Source organism: Camelina sativa, chromosome 2 (assembly GCF_000633955.1).
Source record: "Camelina sativa cultivar DH55 chromosome 2, Cs, whole genome shotgun sequence".
In the NCBI taxonomy this organism is placed as follows: domain Eukaryota; kingdom Viridiplantae; phylum Streptophyta; class Magnoliopsida; order Brassicales; family Brassicaceae; genus Camelina; species Camelina sativa.
This window is the reverse complement of record NC_025686.1, coordinates 22,955,126-22,969,431: the sequence shown is the minus strand read 5'-3', so window position 1 is coordinate 22,969,431 and position 14,306 is coordinate 22,955,126. Positions and strand designations below refer to the sequence as shown.

Below are 14,306 nucleotides of genomic sequence, written 5' to 3'. Positions count from 1 at the left end.
TATATTTTTTTTTTTTTTTGTAAAACTCCTATTCCTATATATATTGTATCGATATGATTTGGTGTAAAAAAGAAACACAACTTTTCAACGAAACTTCTTACGAAAACAAAAGAACTGATGCGATGCATCTTAGTTTCTTTTGTTTGAAGAAGTCTTCTTAATATCTTTTTATAATTGGGTAACTTCTTAGTTCATACTTATTATATATAAATATGTACCAAAGTATGTGCATGCAACTTGAAGTAGTAGTAGTATCGGGATCTTGGATAATGTTTGGTGACCCAACTTTGGAAACCAAGTTTCCTCATAAATAATAGTATAACTTGCTCCTCTTACACTAATTTTAGAAATTCAATTCAAAATTATTTTTATTCTTTTTCTTGCAATTAGGAGTGACAAGAGATGGCTTGAGCAAACACTTCTTCCACAAGCCATCGAGAGCTTACACAACCGGAACAAGAAAACGACGCAAAATCATCCAAACAGATCACGGCTCCGAGTTAACCGGTTCATCAGAAACCAGGTGGCACAAAACGGGAAAGACAAGACCGGTTATGACCAACGGTCAACAAAGAGGATGCAAGAAGATATTAGTACTCTACACAAACTTCGGCAAGAACCGACGACCGGAGAAAACAAATTGGGTAATGCATCAATATCATTTGGGGATTAATGAGGAAGAGAGAGAAGGAGAGCTTGTAGTATCTAAGATCTTTTATCAGACACAACCTAGACAATGTGTTAGTAATATTCATTGGTCTGATCATCATGGTTCCAAGGAGGTGACTGGAATTGGTGTCGGTGATGAGATCTCCGGCGTAGCTGCAGCGTTGCAGAGTCTTGGCTCCGGTGACGTCGTTTCTAGGGTTAGGACGAATCCCTATACAAGAGGCTTTGATGAGGTATATATATACTAAAATATATATATATTACTTTTCTCTAATTTTACGGTACATTTCTTCTCTAACTAATGCTCAACTTGTTACGTAAAATATATTGAGGTAGTCTTAATGCAACAAATGAGTGTTTAACAAACATTTTTTGTTGTTGGCAATTAACATGTATGTAATCAAGGGGACAGCCGAAGCTTCAAAGGGAAGAGAAAACCAGCGTGTGTCTGGCACGTGCGAGGAAGTACATGATGGGATCATAAGACCATCAACAACATCATCAGTGTCATCTCATCATATGATTCATGATCATAATCAACATCATCAAATCGGAGATAGAAGAGAATTTCACATATCATCATATCCGATGACCCCTACTATCACATCGCAACATGAGTCAATCTTTAATGTCACAAGTACTATGCCCTTTCAGGTAAATTAATTTTCCTTTAATAATCAAACGCGAAAAATTCATTCCTCCAAATAAGCTAAAATCTAGTAAAGTCAATGCACGCGAACGTGCATGGGATTATATATATAGTAGTGTTTCTTGTGGTCGTCTTGGACATATTTAATCATAACCACTCATTTAAATAAAAACTAATGATTTTGGATCTACAGGCTCATGCAAAAAAGTAATTCATGCAATATATCACAAGATCAATTCTTGTTCATATTTGTTGTATTATAACTCATGGCGCATAAAAAGTAGATTAGCTTGCAAAAGTAAAAAAACATAAATGGGTTGCGTGAATGGGTTTATAATATACATATTCAAACTACATAATACGTACATATGTTATTTTATTGCCAACTCTTTGCTAGTGGGATGTTCTGTTTATTTTTTGTTAGGATGGTTTAGTTACTAGCTATTTAGTATTATGACATAAGAAAAGTGAGTATTCGTATATATAAAATGATAGCAGCAGCAATTAAGAGGTCGGTCGTCTGGTTCGGGATTAGAAGACCTAATTATGGGTTGTACCACAGCTACTTGCACACAAGACGTAAGTTTCTAACCAACATGTGTATTTAATTAATTTAATACGACATTGTTCTAAGTTCTAACATAAGTTATGTAATTATTGCATAATGAATACTGATTAAATTCGCAGGAGCATTCAGAAGCAAACACACCGCAAAATGCAGAGTGGTTAACGTTTCCACCCTACTGGTAAGACCAAAATCAAATTACGTACATATATAATACTAAAACATTGTACTATATATGAACAATTATTTAATCAATATTCAATAATTAATCACCTGGACCGGCCACAATTTTGCAGGAACCAAGCCGGATCAGAGGGTCAAAACCAGAAATTTTAACAGAACCTCCTGACTAGCTTTTGATCGATGCTGGAATTGCTGAGCTATGTATGACAGACTAATCTCTGCCATTTACATCAGAGGTTGCGGCAAATGCTGATTCACTCAAAAGGATATCGTAGTCTGTTGTTATATTCCTCAACAACCTAATTTACACATGAAAATCACAATCATTTAGAAACAAAATCATAGACTCTGTATTAAAGTAACACACACACACACACACACACAAAAGCTCATGTTTTGCAGCTTCATTATATGACTGTCTCATAGATGAGGCATATGTATCGATAAAGCTGGAAAGACTAACCTTCCTCTGCGAAGGATGCAGTAAAACACGCGGTCTTATCGAGCGCACATGTTCAAAAGCTGCAGCTACGGTCATACCCTTATGCTCAATCTGATAAAAAAAGAAGAGAAGAACATGTTAGTGAGAAGGTATTCATTAATGGACCAACGCAGTTTAATCTATGGACTTGCCAGATAGCAGAGAACAACAGTAGTACTTCTTCCTCGACCAGCTTTGCAATGGACATAAGTAGTTTTACCAAGCAAAGCATTCTCTGTTACACAAAAAGGGAATTCACATAGTAAACAACCGGAGTAAATGCAAACAAGGGTAAAAGAGAGCACAACATCACATCACATACTCACTGTGAATGAAGTTAACAGCTCGAGTTATGTCAGCAATCAAAGGAGCAAACAGGTAATCACGTGTTGGTATCACTAGATGCTCCATTTCATAAGCCTTTAAAAAAACAATTCTGAAATCATCAAAATACTCCACAAACAGATTTTGAAAAACACACAAGACTTGGTAGGGGAATTGAAGAACCTACATTGTACAAAGAAGATGGTACCAAAGTCTCAAAAGGTTCATTAAGAGTGATTACGCCACCAACACCTAACTGTTTTAGTCTCGGAACATCCTTACGAAATGGAACAGCTCCCATCAGAAGATACTGAACACACACACAAAACAAAACAAAACAAAACAAAAAGCTTTATGTATCAAATAAACGTCACATAGACTCAAATTGAACAATAGATACTCAAAGATTTGAAGAAAGAGCTCAAATTTCAACAGTCTATTACATAACTACACAGACAGAAACAATCCTGACTTTAAGATAGTCTGAAAAATCTGACCTTGAACATCAAAATTGCTTCCTATTTCCTAATGCTATAATAAAGTTATGTCCTTTGAATCTCATTAGCAAAAAAGTTTAGTAGAATCTAGTGATCAGAAACTCAAAATAGGAACTTGCTCACTTTCTCAGGAAATCAAATTAACAAAAATATATAAAGACCTCATCGATTTGATCCCACCATCGGAACTGAGACTGGAGTTTGAAGCGGACGAGGTTGTAAACAAGAGTTGGGTAAAACAGGATCCGACCACCCGCTCCGATTAGAGCTCTCTTTGCTTTATCTCCTTTAGAACCCATATTCTTCTTCTTCTTCTTCTTAGAAACGTTGTCGTTTCTTGAAGATCGCTGCTTCGTCTCGCCGTCATCTTTCGCCGTTTCATCGGTCATCGCCGTGAAGAAAACTATTTCAAAGAGTTGGTCAACGTTATTATTTCACCATTAATGTGAAATAAAAACATATTAAGGCCCATTAAGACGCATTAAGGCCTACTTAGATCTTTCATCTCTTGTTAAGAAAAAGAGATGTAGTGGCACGTGTCAAGCATGTATAAATTCTCTATATTTACGTAAATGCCACTGCCACACACACACACTCGTAGTTTCGACGCTATCTCTCTAGAGTCTAGAACATTCCGATATAAACCACAAAGAAGAAGAAGAAGAAGCAGAGCCGAGGAAGGGAGAAGAAGAAAGAAGAAGATGTCGTGGCAGACTTACGTCGACGATCACTTGATGTGCGAAGTTGAAGGCAACCGCCTCACCGCCGCTGCAATTCTCGGTCAAGACGGTAGCGTTTGGGCTCAGAGCACCAGTTTCCCTCAGGTTAGGGTTTATGCCTTTTACCAAAGTGCTGATTCTTACTTGCTACACGCGTTTTACTGTTTTCTGGTTAGATCTGTGTTGAAATTTACAACCTTTATTTGTTTAAGATTGAATTAGTATCACTATGTGATCAATATTAGCTCATGCGTTTGGATTTTTCTAGCTTTAGCTACTGAATCACCAAAATTCAGCATTTTGTTCTGGTTTTTCTGATTCATATGTTCTTGTGGTTATAAAATTGCAAAAAGATGCAGTAGAAAAAGTTCGATTCACTAGTAGTATAAAGCTCTTTTAAATGGAGAAGTTGTGACTTTTGGAAATGAAGAACCTTTTTGTAGTTCTTTAAGTAATGCTGGTTGTGTAGTTCGTAGGTTGTTTTCATGAGGTCTTAAGAGAACTGAATTTGCTGAATGGGTTTGTCTGATTGTTTCTGTATTCTTGTTGTTGTTTTAGTTGAAGCCAGAAGAAATCGAAGGTATCAACAAAGATTTTGCTGAACCTGGAACACTTGCTCCAACAGGATTGTTTCTTAATGGCATCAAGTACATGGTGATCCAAGGAGAGCCAAATGCCGTCATTCGAGGAAAGAAGGTAACTAGAAATCTTGATTTTTTCTTGAGTTTGATGAAACTTTGTTTCACTGCTGACTTGTTTTTATGAACTGTTGTGTTGCTTTTGCTTCCATTGTAGGGAGCTGGTGGGGTTACCATCAAGAAAACCACTCAAGCTTTGGTCTTTGGTATCTATGAAGAACCAATGGCTCCTGGACAGTGCAATATGGTCGTGGAGAGGCTCGGTGACTACCTCATTGAATCAGGGCTCTGAAACCCTAAGCTGATGCTATATTTATGTTGCTAATGTAATCTTCTAGTTGTGTCATGAGAGAAAACTATATATATATATATATATATATATATATATATATCGAAGGTGATCGATCATTCGATAGTCCGACTGTCTAATACCTACCATGTGATGGATCTTGGGGTTGTATGATTTCTATAACAATATGATATTGTCTCCATTTGTGGCTGAGTTGAAAATTTTAATGAATGGGCAGTGAGTGTGGTACTATAACTTTAGAGTTCATGAATGGTTATGCAGATGGAGATTTTTGTGAATTATAGTGAGGACGATTCAGATTATCAAATCACAAAACTATGGATACAATTGATTGATTTCAGACAAGTTTTCAGATAGAATGTCTGTACAACGATTTCACTGCAGGAAAAAAGACAAAATCACAGACGGTCACAATTTCTAAACCAAACTAAACTATTCTGGAACAGATTTAGCATTTTTTCTCGCTACTGCTACATTCCTGCAAAAACACTGACTCAAATTTCTTCCAGATTCGGGGGTTACAGTTCCTGTGAATTCATAGTTTGCAAACTCAAGGACAACGAGATCATGAGACAGAGTTTAATAATCCATCTGAGTAGTTTGTTTCCGCGTGAAGTTGAAGCAGAGGAGGTCAATGCAGTTGCATTCGTCGCCTTGGTTTTGTTCCTGCAGAAAGGTTTTAACAAATTAGTAAGAATATGTATGTGTTGTTCTTTACTTTGCAAATCTGAAATAAGTATCTTTATGACATACCCTCCTGCAGTTATGTATATGCATTTGTCATAACCTGTAACAACATTGAATCAGATTAAGACTGTTGATTTGTGATTTTGAAAGCTGGTGATTTTGTTTACTTACTAGGGTCCTTGTTGACCTTAACACCAGCTCCTCCAAAGCTACAAGCGACGTCTGTTGCTCTATTCTGCTGGAAATAGCTATTGAACACGAAAGAAGCATGAGAAACCAAATTATCTGGTTGGAAACAAGGCTGGCTCGGTTGAATAGCAGTGCAATCAACATTTCCAGGACCACAAGCCCAATCCAAAGCACCTTTCAGATCTCTCTCTGAAGCTTTAGAAGAAGCAATGCACCAGCTATTACTATTCCCACTAGAGTTTGTACCACTCGAATTCGAGTGAAACCCGTTGCTCTTTCCCGTGAAATCCAACTGATAAACACTTGTCTGATCAGGGTAAAACAATCCCCAGTTTCTCTCTGAATCTAAACCCGTTTTCCTATTCTCGTTAAACAACGAGAATATATAAACGTTCATCGACTCTCCTGGCTTTGCAGGTGTGCCTTGGTCAGTAACCACATGGCGTATAATGTTTGAATTGTAAGTCTCAGCATTGTCAGGAGACGCAGCAGCTTTCTCCTTTGGTGAACCTTTGGTTGGCCATCCAGTCTCAGTAACCATAATCTTGATAGTCCTGAAGTTTAAAGCCGTGAGAGCGTAATAGAGAGCATCAACTTGAGCATCAAACATGTTCTTGTAAAGCAAACCAGTGTTGGGATCAATCACTTCAGAGGAAGACTCAAACAAGACATAATCCAAAGACACATTGTTTGGAGAATCTCTGTAAGCGTAGTAAGGATAAAGATCAATCATGAAAGGAGACTTATTCTCTGCAAGGAACTCAAGCATTGGTCTCAAGAAATAAGCGTAGCTGCTGTTGAACGCTCCAGCGGAAGGAGGGAAAGATCTAGAGAGAACACCGAGGGAAAGAGTCGTCGAAACTTTGATTCTTTTACTCAAACCGACTTTTCGAAGACCGGTTAACACGTTCTGCATAGCCGGGACAACGAAAGATGAAGCATTGATGTGTGGATCGTCAGTAGATTCAGCTCCAACGGTAATGTAAGTGATCTTTGTCGTTGGATAGTATGGTAAGACGCTGTTTTTAAGCCACGTGTCTACATTTGTTTGGGATTGTGAGAAAGCGTTGAGATCAGAGTTTGGAACACCAATCATAAGCTCGATGCTTGTGTTTCCAAATGCTTTGAGGACTTGTGAATTGTAATCATAGATTCTAACGTATTTGATGTTGTGCTGTTGAATCAATTGAACAACTTTTGCCGGTGTCGGAAGATCGTCGGCGCTTCTTCCGTAACAAACTCCGACCTTGCCACCGTAGCAACAGTCTGCCAAAATTAGGGGCAAAAAAAAAAAGACAGAATCAAATGTCTAGAAGATGTATAAAAGCTTAAAATTGGAATGAGGGTTTCAAATTATTCAATTATTATAGCTCCATGTACTTGTCTAGAAGTCTACAGTAGATAAGACAGAATCAATATAAGGCAGAATCGAAATTGGAAACTTTTGGATGATACTTTTGCTGCTCAAATTTGAGAACAAAGTCTCAGACAGCAGCTCTTGAAGTGAATACTAAAAGAGAGAAATAGAGGATGAGTAAGAGAGACAAACCTAGAAGTAGAAGCAGAAGCAGAAGAGAAATGGAGAAGATGAGCTTGAAGTCTCTCGTCGTCATTGCTGAGTAACAAAACTAACACACTTTGGTTTGCTTCCTTTCCTAGAAAGAAGGAAGCTTTATCTTCTCTGGCAGCTCCTTCTTCTTCGATTTTCTGAAATAAAGTTCGAAGCTTTTTCTCTCTCTACCAACAAAAGCTTCGTTAAAGCTCTCTCTCTCTCTCTTTCTCTTTCTCTCTCTACAGCGAGAGTGGGAAACTATTTTTTTTATTGTTTTTTTTTTTCTTGTCAGAAGTTGAACACTGCTGGTCGGGAACGAAGCGGGCCTCAGGCAGTACAATTAATTAGATTTGATAGAATTGTCTGGATTCCGCTAAGCTCTTTGAGAGATTATTATTCCAACTTTTTTTTTTACTTTAGTCCCCCGTTATTTATGCGTTATTCTCAAAACTACCCCATTTTAAAATTAAAATTGGTCCCATGGAATTTAATTTTTTGTTGAGCTTTTGTATATGCTCTAAATAAAAAAAATCAATTTTTTTTTTTTGTCGTCAACTTAACTTTGTATTAAACAAAGATTAGCATACATTGTTCCATGATATTACAAAATTTGAATTTGCTAATCTAGCATTTTTAGCGAGATTATCAGCAACTATATTTGAACTACGTGGTATCTTTACAAAAGTTATTGCTTCATAATATGTGGCAATGTTTTTGATGTCCTGCAGTTGAATGGCTAACGGAGAGTGCTCACTTTCTTGGTGTTGTTGATTATCTGTGGATATCTGACTCACCTTCTTGTATAACACCTCTGCATCTCCGCAAAATTTAACATTGTTATAGCCCAGCCGATTGACATGAAGCATCGCCAACCTTAAAGCTTCAGCTTCCACTTCAATAGGTGTATCCATCGGAGTAATGGATGACTTACCTTGTAATATAAACTGATCATTATTATTATATAAAACCCATCCAATTCCGGCATTTGCATTTGGTGAAATCTAGGATCCATCAACAAAGCAACAATAATCTTCCTATTGCTGGGTGTTAGACTTGACCATGTTCCCGAGTGACTTAACTTCTTGACTTCTATGTTCTGGCCCGCGGGAACTTTGCAAGTCTTCTTTACTTGAGCTTAAACTGTCCAACCATTGCTGAAAATCAATTAGAGCTCTGTTTATAGCATCTGGGATGGACCACTTTTTGTTACTAAACAAGAGATCATTTCTCATTTTCCAAATGCGCCAACCAATGAAAGGGAATAAGCTTACATCCTTTCTTTGGTTTTTGTTTAAGCTCAACAAGAAGTCGATATTATAACTTACTAAGTCTGAAGAAAAGATACAACATGTAATCAATGAATTTGTTGCAAGGCTCCAAATTTCTTTACTGATTCTGCATTGGAAGAGAAGATGATTTATTGTTTCCACTGCTTCACCACATCGCTGGCATGTGTCATCTGTTAATAACCTCCTCTTCTTCAGATTTGCTGCAGTTGGTAAAGCATTGTTAAGGCATCTCCACCAAAATTGTTTGATTTTCTGAGGAATCTTAAGGGACCATAGCTTTGTAAAAAGCTCATTAAAATGAGCAGGGGAACTGTTATTGAAAAGTTGGTTCTGAGAAAGCTTACGTTGAATGTAGTATCCCGACTTTACTGAGTACTGCCCTTCTTTGGTGTGAATCCAAGTGAGTGTATCTTTTGCTCCAGTTATAGATGGTCGGATTCTTTTGATATGAGGAATGTCATCAGGGTGAATGTAGTTACGCAGTAGTCTTTCATTCCAACTACCATGTGACAATAAATCAGCTACTTTTAAGTGCGAGTTTAAATGAATGCCTAACCCTCTTGGTGGTCTGGGTGGGTCTAAAGGAAGCCACGGATCACTCTATACGTTAATCTGTTGACCATTACCCACCATATACCTGATTCCTTGAGACATGAGTTTAATACTTTGGTGAATACTTTTCCAAGCATAACTCGAGCTCGGTTTGGCTGTTCATGTTAAGAGGTTTGATTTTGAAAAGTATTTAGCTTTGAAAACTCTAGCCATTAGTGAAGAAGGATGCTGAAGGATCCTCCAGCTCTGTTTAGCTAATAGAACAATGTTAAAAAAAATCAATTTGATCACAAAATACATATTTGCTTAACAATTTATAAAAGTGTGGGAGAAACATAATTTCAAACCGACAAAACAAAAAGTAATGAAAATATGGTTTTATCAACAATCAAAATCAAAACAATTATATAATTCGGATCTCCAAAACAAAACAAAAAACAAGAGCAATTAAGATTGTTACTATCGCCAGCTGTCAAACATACCAGAGATAACCAGTGCAATGGTCCAGTTAATGGGCCGTATCATATATCTATAAATGTAAGCCCATTTAATTCTTACAGCCCATTTGATTCAATTATTTTTCTTAATTAGTATGATTTTTTATTAATTTTTCCCGGTCTCACGCGTTCAAAATTAATAAGTCCGTTACGATTGAAGGAAGAATCGTCGTCTTCTTCTTGAAATTGCTTATTTTCAAAACCCTAGAAAGAAAGAAAGAGAGAGAGAGAGGTAGAGAGCGATAATCCCAAGAAAATTTAAAAAATGGTGAAGATCAAATCGAACTTGAAGCAGCTTAAGCTCCTCTCCGTTCCAGCTCAAGAAACCCCAATCTCTTCCTTCTTGTAAGTTTTCGCGATTTCTCCTTCTTCTTTTTTTGTACTTCGATCTAGGATTGTAAAACCAAAATCGATCGATTCGAATCATTTATTTTTCTGGGTTTGAATCGGTTTATTGAATTCGATTTGAAAAAACACAGGACTGCGAGTGGAACGTTTCACGATGGAGATTTTCTTCTGAATCAAAAGGGGCTTAGGTTGACGACAGATGAGAAGCAATCAAGGGTAATAATTTTAAACCCTAATCTTGTTTTATTGAGAGATCTCACAATGGTTTGGTCCAGAGGATTAAAGTAACTAAAAGGGGTTTTCTTGTGTGTTTTGTTATAGCCATCTGATAGCAAGGAGCTTGATTTCGAAATCACTGCTGAAGACTTAGAGACTGTGAAAGTCATCGGAAAAGGCAGTGGTGGAGTTGTTCAATTAGTTCGACATAAATGGGTTGGCAAGTTCTTTGCTATGAAGGTAATGTCTCTTATAATCTTGAGTTTTTGAAAAGATGGGAAGTAGGAAAGTTTAGTTCTTTTGATGTTATGATCACTTGGTTAGGACTGATGATTCACATATGGTGAATGAGGCCTTTGAGTTTGGGGTTTGTTTTTGTGAATCACAGGTTATACAGATGAATATACAAGAAGAAATCCGTAAGCAAATTGTCCAGGAGCTCAAAATAAACCAAGCATCATCTCAATGTCCACATGTAGTTGTTTGCTACCACTCTTTCTATCACAATGGAGCCTTTTCACTTGTGCTCGAATACATGGATCGGGGATCTCTTGCTGATGTGATACGGCAAGTGAAGACTATCCTTGAACCTTACCTTGCTGTTGTCTGTAAACAGGTACGATGGAACTTCCTACAATCCACCAAATGATTTCAATAAGTATTCTCATGGTTTATCATTACTCTTACTTATTTGATCCTTGTTAACAGGTTTTGCAAGGCCTTGTGTACCTTCACAACGAAAGACATGTCATACACAGAGACATTAAACCATCAAACCTTCTTGTAAATCATAAAGGGGAAGTGAAAATCTCAGATTTTGGTGTAAGTGCAAGTCTTGCTAGCTCCATGGGACAGAGGGACACATTTGTTGGAACCTACAACTATATGTCGGTAAGAAATCATTTCCAAAAAATCATCTACATTACAAATCTCTTGATGCTGCAACATACATAAACCATGCCTCGTCTCTTTTTCACTTCTTCACTTCACAGCCTGAGAGGATCAGTGGAAGCACATATGACTACAGCAGTGACATTTGGAGTTTGGGCATGTCAGTGTTAGAATGCGCAATAGGAAGATTCCCCTACTTAGAATCTGAAGATCAGCAAAACCCGCCAAGCTTTTATGAGCTCTTGGCAGCAATCGTAGAGAATCCACCACCAACTGCTCCTTCTGATCAATTCTCTCCTGAATTCTGCTCATTTGTATCAGCCTGGTAAGTGGCAATTCATTATTTGCATCCTCATATACTCTACACTGAAACACACAATAATTAAGGTTAATATGATTCTTCTTTACATTAATAACAGCATACAAAAAGATCCTCCAGCAAGAGCATCATCTTTGGACCTTTTGGTAAGTAATTTCTACTCACCACTCCCTCCCTCTCTCTTTCTGTCTTCTCAGTTTTGGTAACTAGTATCTGTGATGAAACATTCTAATATTTTTGTTCATGTTCTCAGAGTCATCCATTCATAAAAAAGTTTGAAGACAAGGATATTGATCTCGGGATACTTGTTGGCAGTCTGGAACCACCTGTTAACTATCTTAGATAAGTAATTCCTCTTCTTCTGCATTTGCATTTGGTATATGATATGATATGATATAATATGATAAGATACATGATGTTGTGTAATGTGTCTCTAAAAGATTATTACTTGACAATGAAAGTTGAATGAGAACTTTATTATTCATTGTGTTCTTCCTTTAATATGTAATATATAAGGTTTTGGTTTGTGATTAGATAGACTCAGTCAATTTAAAAAGTCATTTTTCTCCCAAATTATGACATTTCATTGAGGCTAAATCAAAGGATAAGAATATACTATAGTCTTGACTTGAGAGATCCTATGATCCTATTCCTATCTAAGCAGAATAGCATGTGGTGGAGATGAGTCATGGACACTCATTGGGTCCATACTCCAAAGACTCATACATGTATATATCTTTTAGAATATATTATTTACCAGACGACTATGAATCCCATCTCTTTCATATTTATTAGTAGTTTCTAGGAAGTCCCTTCTAATTCTAAGTAAGGGAATCTTAGATGTAGAGTAAAAAAAAGTTAATTATGTAAACAAAAACAGATCTGTTTTCACAGATTAAAGTAGATCCGGAGATTAGAAATCAAAACCCCACAAACACCAAAAGTAAAGTCAGGGAAAAATAGGGAAGAAGAAAGCTAAGACCCTCTCTGTTGTGTCTTCTAGAGACGCACTCAATCACATGAAGAGTTTTTTTTAGTCAAACACAAACTGACATTTCTCTGAAACTCTGTGCATAGACGTTATCTCCCTGAACCTGGTATCACATTGGTTTCTACATTTTGTAGAGAACGTCGTCTTCTTTAGACAAGGAGCGTTTGCTAGTATGTACCTAACCATATTCCTCTCATGCTTGGTGCCTGCGTATCCTCTCCATTTCAAAATCTTAAAATGCGTCGTTAAACATTCAGGAACAATTGTTGGGTTTTTCCAAAGGTTTTTCGGATAGTCCTTATTGACTTCATGTTTCTGACACGAAAAATAAATATAATAAAACATTACGTGTGTTAGTGCTATAGATCGTCACTCAAAACATTGATAAAGTTTTCATGTTCATCTAACATATTACTATACTAGTAAAACATAAACATAAGTATATAAGAAATTTGCATTCAACATACCAACTTAAGAGTAAGAGATCGAAGTTTGGGAGCGTCATTGAGCATACAAGCAAGTAGATTCTGCCATCCAGCAGAACATGTACATAACTGTGGATGTCGAAGAGAGGATAGTTTTGTGCCTATAGGATATGGAGTCTGCAAGCAATTATATAAAGTTTCATGCAAATTTCAATACTGAGAATTAAAAAAAACATAAAAGGGGAAATATTGACACTATTGGAGTAAGAAAGTTTTATTACCGTTGAAGTCAGAGAACAAAGAGAAAGATGTTTGATTGAGGTAAGACGACACCCTATGAACTTCTCAGATTGGTCACATATAACCTTCATATTCGCTTTGATCACCTCAGGCATAGGTTCAAACATTATAAAGTTGCTGAATGCATCCTTGATATTCAAATACGTCAAAGAAGGAGCATTTATCAAAAAGCCACGACTCTCTCCAGCGTTGGTGCGCTTTGTCCTTTCCCTGTTTATGATAGACAAGCTCCTCAAAGTAGGCACATCGATAGTGTATATCATCACATTGTCATCTTCTTTCTTGTTTACAACCAAATTTTCAAGAACAGGGCAAATCTTTAAAAGACTTCGAACAGATTTACCCACTGCCGGAACAGATGAAAGTTTCAGAGTTTTGAGTGAGGGCAAACGAAACCAACGCGGGACAACCTTGATAATCAAATTATGGAGTACCAATTCTTTTAGGGTTCTGCAAGTAATCAAGCAACACGGCAAATATAGGGTTTTGCCAGACAAGTCGATCCTCAGCTCTCTCACAGACCTATTAACAGCGACTTGAACACAGAAGTTGATTTCTGTAGCCGAATAGTTTCGTCTAAGCTTTCCAAGATTGAGATGCAACCTCTCTAGAGTTGGAGCATCGTTAGACGACATCAACGATCCATATACAAAACTCATGAAATTCCTAAAACTCATGGTCGATTCATCACTAAACATGACATTCGGCTCCAGTATCCTAGGACCCTCCCAGTATTCTGATATGAAACGTCTTGCTAAAGTCTCATCAAACAACGGAAGCATCGAGAATATTTTAAAGATCAATTCAACTGGCAAATCACTGAGTCCATGTTTCTCCACTTCATTTTCCTTATTCTTCTGGCAGAGTCTTCTCCTTTTCTTCTTCTCGCAGTTCTCCATTGTTCTGGTGAATTTTTCTCTCAACTTTGGGACGTGCGTGCGAAGGAAGAAGACAAACTAGAAAAGAACCCTAGTCAAATTGGGTTTCATGCACGAATTATAAAAAAAAAAAAAAA

General features: G+C 37.1%; 6 protein-coding genes across 9 annotated transcripts in view; 3 read left to right on the top strand and 3 right to left on the bottom strand.

Moving 5' to 3' along the window:
• The window catches only part of LOC104733410 (NAC domain-containing protein 10-like), a 4,078-nt gene extending 1,802 nt beyond the window's left edge, over positions 1-2,276 (top strand). The window contains exons 3-7 of one of the 4 annotated variants that reach the window (XM_010452998.2): positions 391-902; positions 1,075-1,323; positions 1,820-1,897; positions 2,006-2,064; positions 2,180-2,276. In XM_010452998.2, coding sequence (XP_010451300.1) covers positions 391-902; positions 1,075-1,323; positions 1,820-1,897; positions 2,006-2,064; positions 2,180-2,219 — 938 coding nt within the window. In that variant the 3' untranslated portion in view covers positions 2,220-2,276. Of the gene's footprint in view, positions 1-390; positions 903-1,074; positions 1,324-1,813; positions 1,942-2,005; positions 2,065-2,179 lie in introns of those variants that run through there. The other 3 variants (XM_019236831.1, XM_010452995.2, XM_010453005.2) reach the window with 3 other exon arrangements.
• Positions 2,073-3,799, bottom strand: LOC104733433 (putative dual specificity protein phosphatase DSP8). The gene is made up of 6 exons (XM_010453013.2): positions 3,530-3,799; positions 3,059-3,181; positions 2,874-2,967; positions 2,700-2,782; positions 2,530-2,619; positions 2,073-2,365 (listed from the first exon to the last, which is right to left on the bottom strand). The coding sequence occupies exons 1-6, from the start codon at positions 3,755-3,757 to the stop codon at positions 2,321-2,323; spliced, it is 663 nt and encodes a 220-aa protein (XP_010451315.1). The 5' UTR covers positions 3,758-3,799; the 3' UTR covers positions 2,073-2,320.
• LOC104733401 (profilin-5) lies at positions 3,941-5,241 on the top strand. The gene is made up of 3 exons (XM_010452981.2): positions 3,941-4,192; positions 4,646-4,783; positions 4,883-5,241. Exons 1-3 carry the CDS (start codon positions 3,941-3,943, stop codon positions 5,015-5,017), a joined length of 525 nt encoding a protein of 174 aa, XP_010451283.1. The 3' UTR covers positions 5,018-5,241.
• Positions 5,329-7,677, bottom strand: LOC104756012 (glucan endo-1,3-beta-glucosidase 13-like). Its single transcript, XM_019236828.1, has 4 exons — positions 7,461-7,677; positions 5,894-7,177; positions 5,789-5,822; positions 5,329-5,701 (listed from the first exon to the last, which is right to left on the bottom strand). Exons 1-4 carry the CDS (start codon positions 7,522-7,524, stop codon positions 5,554-5,556), a joined length of 1,530 nt encoding a protein of 509 aa, XP_019092373.1. The 5' UTR covers positions 7,525-7,677; the 3' UTR covers positions 5,329-5,553.
• Positions 9,973-12,069, top strand: LOC104733393 (mitogen-activated protein kinase kinase 6-like). Its single transcript, XM_010452973.2, has 8 exons — positions 9,973-10,146; positions 10,281-10,365; positions 10,471-10,605; positions 10,754-10,981; positions 11,074-11,256; positions 11,358-11,581; positions 11,676-11,721; positions 11,829-12,069. The coding sequence occupies exons 1-8, from the start codon at positions 10,067-10,069 to the stop codon at positions 11,919-11,921; spliced, it is 1,074 nt and encodes a 357-aa protein (XP_010451275.1). The 5' UTR covers positions 9,973-10,066; the 3' UTR covers positions 11,922-12,069.
• The window catches only part of LOC104756003 (putative FBD-associated F-box protein At5g56560), a 6,210-nt gene continuing 4,512 nt past the window's right edge, over positions 12,609-14,306 (bottom strand). The window contains exons 2-4 of the mRNA XM_019231253.1: positions 13,273-14,247; positions 13,034-13,168; positions 12,609-12,881 (exon numbers count right to left, since the gene is read on the bottom strand). Coding sequence (XP_019086798.1) covers positions 12,609-12,881; positions 13,034-13,168; positions 13,273-14,247 — 1,383 coding nt within the window. The remainder of the gene's footprint in view (positions 12,882-13,033; positions 13,169-13,272; positions 14,248-14,306) is intronic.

What these genes read in the sequence shown, in the direction of transcription:
- LOC104733433 (XM_010453013.2), bottom strand. Translation starts at nt 3,757, where the DNA reads ATGACCGATGAAACGGCGAAAGATGACGGCGAGACGAAGCAGCGATCT. An exon ending in TACCATCTTCTTTGTACAAT is followed by an intron (nt 2,968 to 3,058) that starts GTAGGTTCTTCA and finishes GTTTTTTTAAAG; the next exon opens with GCTTATGAAATGGAGCATCT. An exon ending in TGCATCCTTCGCAGAGGAAG is followed by an intron (nt 2,366 to 2,529) that starts GTTAGTCTTTCC and finishes TGTGTAAATTAG; the next exon opens with GTTGTTGAGGAATATAACAA.
- LOC104756012 (XM_019236828.1), bottom strand. Translation starts at nt 7,524, where the DNA reads ATGACGACGAGAGACTTCAAGCTCATCTTCTCCATTTCTCTTCTGCTT. An exon ending in GCTTCTGCTTCTACTTCTAG is followed by an intron (nt 7,178 to 7,460) that starts GTTTGTCTCTCT and finishes TAATTTTGGCAG; the next exon opens with ACTGTTGCTACGGTGGCAAG. An exon ending in TAAGGTCAACAAGGACCCTA is followed by an intron (nt 5,823 to 5,893) that starts GTAAGTAAACAA and finishes ATGTTGTTACAG; the next exon opens with GTTATGACAAATGCATATAC.
- LOC104733393 (XM_010452973.2), top strand. Translation starts at nt 10,067, where the DNA reads ATGGTGAAGATCAAATCGAACTTGAAGCAGCTTAAGCTCCTCTCCGTT. An exon ending in TGCTCATTTGTATCAGCCTG is followed by an intron (nt 11,582 to 11,675) that starts GTAAGTGGCAAT and finishes CATTAATAACAG; the next exon opens with CATACAAAAAGATCCTCCAG. An exon ending in CATCATCTTTGGACCTTTTG is followed by an intron (nt 11,722 to 11,828) that starts GTAAGTAATTTC and finishes TCATGTTCTCAG; the next exon opens with AGTCATCCATTCATAAAAAA.
- LOC104733401 (XM_010452981.2), top strand. Translation starts at nt 3,941, where the DNA reads ATGCCACTGCCACACACACACACTCGTAGTTTCGACGCTATCTCTCTA. An exon ending in AGAGCACCAGTTTCCCTCAG is followed by an intron (nt 4,193 to 4,645) that starts GTTAGGGTTTAT and finishes TTGTTGTTTTAG; the next exon opens with TTGAAGCCAGAAGAAATCGA. An exon ending in CCGTCATTCGAGGAAAGAAG is followed by an intron (nt 4,784 to 4,882) that starts GTAACTAGAAAT and finishes CTTCCATTGTAG; the next exon opens with GGAGCTGGTGGGGTTACCAT.